Source organism: Panthera uncia (genome assembly GCF_023721935.1).
Source record: "Panthera uncia isolate 11264 chromosome E2 unlocalized genomic scaffold, Puncia_PCG_1.0 HiC_scaffold_19, whole genome shotgun sequence".
NCBI classification, from domain to species: domain Eukaryota; kingdom Metazoa; phylum Chordata; class Mammalia; order Carnivora; family Felidae; genus Panthera; species Panthera uncia.
In genome coordinates this window covers 2,672,901-2,683,247 of record NW_026057588.1, presented here as the reverse complement: position 1 = coordinate 2,683,247, position 10,347 = coordinate 2,672,901, and the positions used below count along the sequence as shown (strand labels likewise).

General features: G+C 39.7%; 1 protein-coding gene across 1 annotated transcript; it reads right to left on the bottom strand.

Annotated features, from left to right (window-relative positions):
- Nucleotides 1–3,665: 3,665 nt before the first annotated feature.
- On the bottom strand, nucleotides 3,666–4,562 carry LOC125916093 (vomeronasal type-1 receptor 1-like). Its single transcript, XM_049622260.1, is given in 1 exon segment — nucleotides 3,666–4,562. A coding segment is annotated over 1 exon segment (897 nt).
- Between the last annotated feature and the right edge of the window lie 5,785 nt (nucleotides 4,563–10,347).

Sequence of the window (10,347 nt, the reverse complement as noted above, 5' to 3'; positions counted from 1 at the left end):
CTGTGCTGACTACTTGGAGCCTGGAACCTGCTGCAGATTCTGTGTCTCTTGCTCGCTCTCTCTCTTTGCTCCTGTCCTGCTCATGCTCTGTCTCTCTCTCAAAAATAAATAAACATTAAAAAATTTTTTCAAATATTTTTATTCTAGGCAGGATTGCCAGATCTCAAATGGCTGTGTCCCACCCTAGATAGTTCTTTAATTTTGGCATTTCCTTCTAGGGCAGGTGTTCTCAAACTTTAGGGACACATCAGAATCACTGAAGAAGTAGGAAAGAACGCAGAAGCCCCTAGGCCATTGAGTGAAGAAAGGATCTAAGCATTTGTGTTGACAGCAAGTTGCCTAAGTCATTTTGAAATGACATGGTTTGAGTACCTCGGCTCTGTGAGGATTACAAAGTAAGAATGAGGATTAAATGAGTGAAAACCCATAGAGTTTTTAAAACAGTACCTGAAGTTTCTGAAAGTCCTTATTGCTGTTAACGCAGTAATAGAATACTCTGAAGGTGGTTACAAATAGGAAAGAGCTCTATAGATTGTCAGCTTGCAGCCTGTATTTCCCAGAAGGCTTATTGCAAGTCCAAAAGAAAGCACAGGGTGGAGGATGAAACCTCTAACCCAGGTAAAGGAAGGAAGGAAGTCTTACTTCTTGAAGCAGCAAGGTACCACCCTAGACAGGTCTCCTGGAGACAGGGAGATTCTTTTATAAAGTGAAGTCACAGACAAGGATGAACTTCTATCATCAGGCCAACTTCCTCTATAGACAGTGATTCCATTTCCTGTCGGGTACTTGAGTTCCTAGCGTTAGAAACATGCTGAATGAGGGGCACTGGGGTGGCTCACACTGTTAAGTGCCTGACTTTTGTTCAGGTCATGATCTCGTGATTTGTGAGTTCCAGCCCCGCATCGGGCTCTGTGTTGTCTCTCTCTGCTTCTTCCCCACTCGCACTCTTGTCTCTGTCTCTCTCTCTAAAAAATAAACACACACACACACACACAAAAAAAAAAAAAAAAAAAAAAAAAAGATAGAAAGAAACACGCCAAATGGGAGAGAGCTGAATTTCTGAGGCTTGGAAAGGAACTTCAGGACTACAAAAGTGGTTTGCATTGCATTGCCAGGGATACATAGTTTCATTGTTGACTAGACACCCAATTACAGTCATCAATTGTGAAGTGACACCATATGAAAGAGTTCAAAACCAGCCTGACTCCTGAAGGTCAGTGGAGAGAATGTCAGATATCCTGAATATACGTCTTTCTACCTCACACGTTCTCCATCTGCCCCTTTCCTTTCTTCTTCTTTTTTAAAAAATGTTTATTTATTTATTTTTGAAAGAGAGAGAGAGAGAGAGAGAGAGAGCACAAGCAGGGGAGGGGCAGAGAGAGAGAGAGAGGGAAACACAGAATCCGAAGCAGCCTCCAGGCTCTGAGCTGTCAGTGCAGAGTCCGATGCAGGGCTCGAACCCACAAACTGTGAGATCATGACCTGAGCTGGAGTCGGACACTTAACCGACTGAGCCACCCAGGCGCCCCCCTCCATCTGCCCCTTTCTTTTCTTAAGGACCCAGTTCTGGCGTCTAGCCTGCACAAAAGTCCCAAACCCACAACATAATTCCCAAGCCCAGGGTGATATACTTGGCTGTTGTCGGCCAAGGATAGCCACTGATAAAAGAGAAGTCAACACTTAATCCTATGACCACCTCTGACCCCCTAAATTCCCACAGTTGACTCCATTCCTTTCATGTGGTCTTTGATTTCCTTGATTCTTCCCTTGACCCTTCCCCTATTGGCTGAGCACTGACTGACCATCACAGCTTTGATGTGATGTGTGAGGAGAGGGTTGGGAAAAAGAAGAAAGACTCAGGGCCACGGTTACTTCCTCAGTGGAAGCTGCTGGAGGTGGGAGTATTTGGCCCCACCGGCAGAGATCCTATGTGGTCCATGGATACTGATTAGTCAGTTCCACAAGGGGAATTCAGAGAAAAATTTTGCTCAGCAGGAGGTCAAGCAGAGGGGAGTTAAGAGAGACCTTGCACAGTATTTGTAGTTACATTATAATCTTCTGGGAAGAGTCTTCATCCGTTGTAGATAGCGTTCCTTCCCTGGATTCAGGGGAGGGGGCGGGGGAAGAAGAGTAGTGTATCAGTATGAATATTCACTTTCACTGTGTATATATATATGAGTCAATTCAAAATAGTCATAGAAATATCATTTTAATTTATCACTTACAAAATTAAATTTATGAAATCACTAGTATAATAAAAATAGATGATAGAACTAGAACAAAAAAGCAACACACTAAGAGAAAGGAGAAAGGGAAGAACTGGGAATCACAGGGAAAATAAAACGATTTTGTTTGTTTGTTTATTTATTTATTTATTTATTTATTTATAAAGGTTCATTTGAGAGGGAGAGAGAGAGAGTGGAAGGGACAGAGAGAAAGGGGAACAGAGAGAATCCCAAGCAGGCTCCATTCCATCAGCATAGAGCCCGATGCAGGGCTCGAACCCATGAGAGCTGCGAGATCATGACCTGAGGCAAAGTTAGACACTTAACCCACCAAGCCACCCAGACGCCACCATAAAATGATTTTAAGTAAGAGACAGTAAGTATATCAATAGATATACGGCAGATTTCTTCCATCAATTTCTTTTCATCGTCGTCTTATAGATTTCAGTGCACAGGTCTTTCACCTCCTTGGTTAAATTTACTCTTACGTATTTTATTCTTTTTGATGCAATTTAAACTGTAATACTATTTAAAGAACTATTAAATTTAAAATTAAATAATGTATTAATAATGTCAAATAAGAAGAACTGATATTTTTACCCAAGTTTGAACACCTTAACTGACCTGTCATTTTTTAAAAAACAAATGTTCGGCTGTCTTGGCCTGTCCTACATGCTTACTCTGAACCCTCCGTCACCATCCTTTCTTATTTCATAGTCTGCTTCTCTCCTCACCACTTGACAATCTAAACACACAGGATTTCTCCCAGTCCTTTGAGGCTCCACGGGATCTTTTCAGGCAATTTTCTTTCTGTAAGAAAGAACTGGACTGGACCCAATTATGTTTCCAAAATATGTTTAAAGAATACTTTAAAGAATGTTTAAATACTTCCATGTATTTTCATAAGACCCAAGGTGAGAGATTTCCCCAAATTCCTTAAACTTAGAAATGTCCTTCATTTACACTGTTTCAAAATTCTCTGCACTTCTCTGAAGATCCTAAAACAGAGAGAGTAATATTTGTATACTTAAGCATGTGATGTTCATTTTTACCTCTATTATAAGACCATGGGCTATTACTGGCCTTGTTTGCCATGACATTGTCTATCACACAATAGTTAATAAAATGCTAACAAATGTTTATATATTTTTGAATGTTTTTTTTTTTTTTTTTGAGAGAGAGTGAGAGACAGAGCTCAAGCAGGGGAGGGGCAGAGAGAGAAGGAGACACAGAATCTGAGAAGCAGGCTCCAGGCTCAGAGCGTCAGCACAGAGCCCAATGCGGGGCTCGAACTCACGGACTGTGAGATCATGACTTGAGCCAAAGTTGCACGTTTAACCGACTGAGCCACCCAGGCACCCCAAGGTTAACAAATGTGCAAATAAATGATTAAATCCCATTAGAAATCTCATAGCATTGAAGCCAGATTGGGACAACAATTCACCTTGCCCTACAGACAAAGCAGAATTGAGAGACTCGAGTGTCACTGACCATGAGCACAAAGGGGCTGAACGCTGGAAAACACGAGGAGACAAACCCAGTGCTGTTCACCATCCACTGGCCTGGATTTGCAACCAGAGTCATCCAAACAGTTAAAATAGCATAGATCGAATAAAAGGTAACCAAGAAACTCACCAGGACCAAGATGGTGTGTGTGGCTCTGGCCTCGTGGGAAGATCTGGGGGAAAGGCTGTTGCTGTGAATATGTTGGACTTGCTGCTTGTGCTTGAGCAGGACAAAGACCATGGAGCCACTGACCCAGACCATGAAGCTCAAACCCATATAAAAATACATGACTGCAAATAATACGTTAAATCTCCCTACCTCATTCCAGGAACTTTATCCATTTCTCGTCACACTAAGGTTTTTGTTATTGGATGGACCGTTTACTATTAGAGGAATAAATGAATTTATCCAGAGATGTAGGGTCCAGCAGAGGAAACAGCAGAAGCCAAGGAACTTTGGGGATCTAATCTTGAGCTCCACCCACCTACACATACTAGGGTTCAGCTTAATAGCTTGGAAGTCATTGAGGAGAGATATAGTGCTGGAGGAAACCCCTGTGCTCACTCTGTGATAATAAAAGACAAGTTTATATGCAGCAGCATCCAGGAAATTTTGGGATCCAAAAGCCACCATTGTTTGAGGGATCCCTTTGGAGAAAAGGATGATGGAGTTGGCTAGGACCAGTTGGTTGAAAATCAGGTCTGTGGGTCTCAATTTGTGTCCAGTGAGCAAAGAGAAGGTATAAAGACCAAGGAGGGATGAATTTCCTAGGATCCCATCTGCAGTCTGAGTGAGGAAGATAATCCCCAGTCCCAATGTGCCAACACCCATTGCATCAATATCTAGGGATGGATCTTAATTGAAGTCAGAAGAATGAGAGCAAAAACAGTAGCAATAAATGCCTTGCCAACACTATGCAGAGTACTTTTCATCACTTATCCTAAAACTTATTTCTCACTTTAAGTGGGTATTAACATTTTATGCTTCATGTGTATGTGTGTGTGCACGCATCAGCATGCAATTAACTGATGAACTAGATTAGAAATAGCCTCTTGTAATCATCAAACTTGCTAAGAGATTCTAACTTAATTATTCTAATGACTAAAATGAAAGAATAACGGTGCAACACGACAGAGGTGCCCATTACCACTACAGTGGCAATCATATTACAATATACAAATGTATCAAATTAACATGTCGCACACATTAACTTGCACAATGTCATATGTCAGACACATTTCAATGAAAAAATAAAATCCATTAAAATAGAAAGAGAAAGAAAACTCTGCCGAGTGAGCACAAATGAACAAATAAATGAAAGAAATAGCCTCAGCGTCCATCTATAAGTTTCTGGGTTCATGAATGAGGGCAAGGACACTCAATTCTCAACAGCTATGGGGGTGAGGCCAGGAGATCTTTGCATTGTAAGCCAGTCGGCATTGTTTCAATCTTTATTCCAACATGATCGAGAAATTGGGAAATTTTTGAGCATAAAGCAAATTTTATGTCTGTTTACAGGTGTTTTTCACCTGCAAGAAAGACAGGATGAATGCAGAAAACTGCCCTCTATTGAAGCAAGCCACGTGGCAATGCAGAAATGGACACCAAGACACAATGCAAACGTCTAGCAGGCACCTCAGTTCACTGTGGAGTAGAGCCTCGTACATCCACGTCCAGTGCTCCAACTTTCTGCCTGATTTTATTTACGTGGTTTTTAAAATGAGGTGTAATTGTTACTCAACATCATATTGCTTTTGGGTGTACAGTAAAATGATTTTATATTTGTACGTATTGCAAAATAATCACAATGAGTGTAGCTACCATCCCTCACCATACATAGTTATGAATTTTTTTTCTGTGATGAGAACTCATGAGATCTGCTTTCTTAGCAACTTCCAAATGTACAATATAATATTATTAACTGTAGTCACCATGCTGTACATTAGTTCCCCATGACTTATTTTGTAACTGCAAGTTTGTTCCTTTGATTTCTCTTCACCCATTTTATTTTTATTTTTTTGTTAATTTTTTTTTAAATATTTATTTTTGAGAGAGAGAGAGAAAGAGAGAGAGAGGGAGAGTGTAAGCAGGAGAGGGGCAGAGAGAGAGGGAAACAGATGCCCAAGCAGGCTCCAGGCTCTAAGATATCAGCATGGAGCCCGACTCGGGGCTCAAATCCACAAACCGTGAGATCATGACCTGAGCAGAAGTTCGAAGCTCAACCGACTGAGCCAGCCAGGCACTCCACCCATCTTTTTTTTTTAACTTTATTTTTGAGAGAGAGAGAGCAGGGGAGGGGCATAGAGAGAGGTGAGGAAAGAGAGAATCCAAGAAGGCTCAGCACTGTCAGGGCAGAGCCCAATATGGGGCTTGAACTCACGAACCGTGAGATCATGACCCGAGTGGAAGTCAGGCACTTAACCTCCTGAGCCACTAAGGTGCCTTCACCCATTTTGCCCATCCCACACCCACCACTTCACAATAACTCAAAAGCCGTAATCCTTCTGACCTGACTTCCACATGCAAACTTCAGCTTTTTAAAGTACAGTGTGGTATTTATTACAGTATTTGTGGTATTTCTTAAATATTTAAAATGTGTACAAGTGTTGCTATATTTACTAGGCTTCTATGTTCTTTTTTACACCGATGACATTTTTGAATGTCCCAATAAGCTCTCTGATTTTATTTTAGATTCTGTATATCTTAGTGTTTTTCAGGAATATATGCATGCATCAAAGCAGAACTGAGGGGCACCTGGGTAGCTCAGCCTTTTGAGCAACTTCTGCTCAGGTCATGCTCTCACTGTGAGTTCGAGCACCCCCCATCTCCCCGCGTTGGGCTCTGTGCTGACAGCTCAGAGCCTGGAGCCTACTTAGGAGTCTGTGTCTCTCTCTCTCTCTGCCCCATCCCCCACTCTCTCTCTGTCTCTGTCTCTCTAGCTCTCTCTCTCTCCCTCAAAAACAAATAATAAAAACCCTTAATTTTTTTTTAATGTTTATTTATTTTTTAAGAGAGAGAGAGCGCGGGAGCAGGGGACGGGCAGAGAGAGAGAGAGGAAGACACAGACTCTGAAGTAGGCTCCAGGCTCTGAACCGTCAACACAGAGCCGGACATGGGGCTTGAACTCACAAACTGTGAGATCATGACCCGAGCCAAAGTCAGACGCCTAACCGACTGAGCCACCCAGGGACCCCAGTAATAAAAACACTTTTAAAAATTAAAAAAAAATAAAATAAAAAGCAGAACTGATTCTATGGAGTTTTCTCCAGGATATATTCTTAAGGGAAAAAGGCATAGTTCAGAACAGTGTGCAAAGTATGCTATATTTTTTCAACCAAGTAGAAAATTTTAAATAAAGGAAGAATGTAAACAGGGTGGAGAAGCAGAAAAGAAAGCTTATGAAAGTGTCCTGCATTTTATCTTACACTTCATGTACAAATTTAAATATTTTTACATTGTTTTTATTCAATGTCAAATCAAAATGATTATCTAAAAATCCATAAAATGAGGGGCACCTGGGTGGCTCAGGTGGTTGGGCCTCCAATTTCAGCTCAGGTCACAATATCATGGCTCATGAGGTTGAGCCCCTTGGCAGGCTCTTTGTTAACAGCTCAGAGCCTGGAGCCTGCTTCGGATTCTGTGTCTCCCTCTCTCTCTGCCCCTCCCCCACTCACGCTCTCTCTCAAAAATAAATAAACATTAATATAATTAATGTTATTATTAATATTATTAATACATATAATATTAATAAAATAATAAAAATCCATAAAATGAGAGGCAAAATGAAAGAAAAAGTGAGCTTTATTGTGTGTTGGACTTGTGGCCGAACCAGACAAAGAAAAAGCTTTCAAATGGCTTTAAATCCCAGAGACACACACACATACACACACATGCATGCACACACGAATCACCTGCGTAAAAGCAGTGAAATCTGAATAAGATCAGAGCATACTATCATTGTTATGCAAAATGCTACCATTGGAGGAAACAGTAAAGTGTACCTGATCTCTCTGTATTATTTCTTACAACTGTATGTGTATGACAAGTTATTTCTATAAAAATTTCAACTGATAAAATCCCTGAGGGATACACACAATGCAAAAATACCTGCAAAATTATCTTAAAGCCCTGTCCACGATCATTTGTTGGCAAAATCCATTGGTATTGATAGGTTACAAAAAATCTACATATTAAAATTTGGCAAAATTACATCAATATTATGTAACTAAAAACATAGAAGCAAAATTTAAAACTCTATTAAAATATGAAGAAATAAGTAATATCAGAGAGAAGTGGTAGCCCAAGATAATATTCATAAAGATACTTTGCAATGTTATACTATGGTTCCAATCTTATTGGGGAATATTTCTAACATTTCTCAAGTTGTTATCCAATATAAAAATAAATAAAAATGAGAGGAGGATGAAGGTGGTGGATACCTACAAATGCTTTATGCCAAAAAGCAAAAGTCAAAACATGGCACAAAACAGGAGGCATAATAAATAAATACATAAATATGGATATACATGTATTTTTCCTGATAAATATAATCCATTTCTTGGGAAATTATATATTTATTACATGATATTAACATCTGGATATAGAAATAGAGGTTTTTAAAAAAAAAATTTTTTTAACGTTTTATTTATTTTTGAGACAGAGAGAGAGAGACAGAACATGAACGGGGGAGGGGCAGAGAGAGAGGGAGACACAGAATCGGAAGCAGGCTCCAGGCTCTGAGCCATCAGCCCAGAGCCCGACGCGGGGCTGGAACTCACGGACCGCGAGATCGTGACCTGAGCTGAAGTCGGACGCCTAACCGACTGAGCCACCCAGGTGCCCCGAAATAGAGGTATTTTGACCTCACGATTAGAACTAAATATTTAATTTGTAAAGAATGTATTTAATTCTTTTATATATTTAAGATGTAAAGAATGACAGGGGCGCCTGGGTGGCTCAGTTGTTTAAGCATTCAACTTCGGCTCAGGTCATGATCTCGCCATATATGAGTTCGAGCCCCATATCCGGCTCTGTTCCGACAGCTCAGAGCCTGGATCCTGCTTCAAGTTCTATGTCTCCCTCCCTCTTTGCCCCTCCCCTGCTCACGCTCTGTCTCTCTCTCTCTCTCTCTCTCTCTCTCTCTCTCAAAAATGAAATAAACATTAAAAAAAATTTTTTTAATGTAAAGAATGGCAAATCCTTTAGGTAAAAATACTGGAATGTATTTTTATAATACAGGTTGGGAAATCATCACAATACATAGTCCAAGCAGACGGCATTTTAATTTCATAATAATAATATAAAATATTATTAGATATTAAGCAAATTAAATTAAGCACAGGAATATTTAATTAGTTAAAGCATGTAAGAGGAAATATCAACCATAAGTCAGTAACAAACTAGTTAGACTACTAAGACCAAAAGCAATTGATTGCAATGTATATAAACAGGCAGTCCTCGACAGATGCATTCAGACACAAAATACGTTCGTCTCATACATGATGATAAGAATGCTAATGAAACTGAAAAGGATGATCTATTATTTTCAGCTCTAATATATATCAATTTGTCAAAATCATTTTTCTCTGATTCAAAATTTTACTTTTCATTCCTATCACAACCCATAATTAATTAAATATGATCTAAGAATTGGAGTTCATTAAGGTGCTGGAAAATCAGAAGGCATTTAAAAACTTTTCGTACTTTCTTTCACCTTATCCAGTTTGACTCACACCTTTTACCTCAAAAGCAGTCTTTTTTTTTTTTTTTTTTTTTTTAAGAATCTAAAAAGTTATTTTTCCCAGAGCAATTTCTTTTGGATCAAGGGAATTAAGGTCTAATTTGTTTTGATAATCTTATTTCAGTTGCCTTCCCCATAATAAATACATTATGTAATTAAAGTCATTAGCGTTTGGGGGAAGGAAACTGAATGAACAAATGTAGCAACCGATTGGGGACTTCTGATCTAGCGATCATGTGTGTCCCACTGATGTCCCAATGAAGGAAGGAATTGGCATAAGGCCAGTCAGGGGGTCATCCTCAGAGACCTCAGTGATTATGTCCATACAAATGAGGATCTGGAAGGAGTTTCACGAACCGGTAGTAATGTTCTTTCTAAGTGTTGAGGAGTATGGGAGGGAGGAGGGAGCTGGTGTATCAAAGTGAATATTTAATTTTATACACATATGGATTTGTTCAAAATATTCATATGAAAACTATAGTTGCATGACACCATTTAAGGTTGAAATGGAAAACACAGGAAATCACTAGTGTAGTGAACATAGTTTCATATAAGGGCAAGTGTAGGGATAAAGGAGAGAAACAGGACTCATATTCAAGAAGAATCACAAAATGAAGTGAAATAGTAAAAACATGTGTCAATTAAATGTACTGTGGGCGTTTCAAATGTGTGCACAAAACAGAGAACCTGACAATTATGACATTGCTGAGTTATAATAGATCCCTCCGGCCCCTGAAGACCCTCAGGGATTTGAAAGCAATAAAGACTCCTTATTTCCCCCAATCATAGGGGTTCTGTGGACACTCCAATCATAGGGAGGGTCTAAATTAAGGTCTCCTGCTCCTCTAATGGAGTATCTGGTCAGAATTTTTTTTC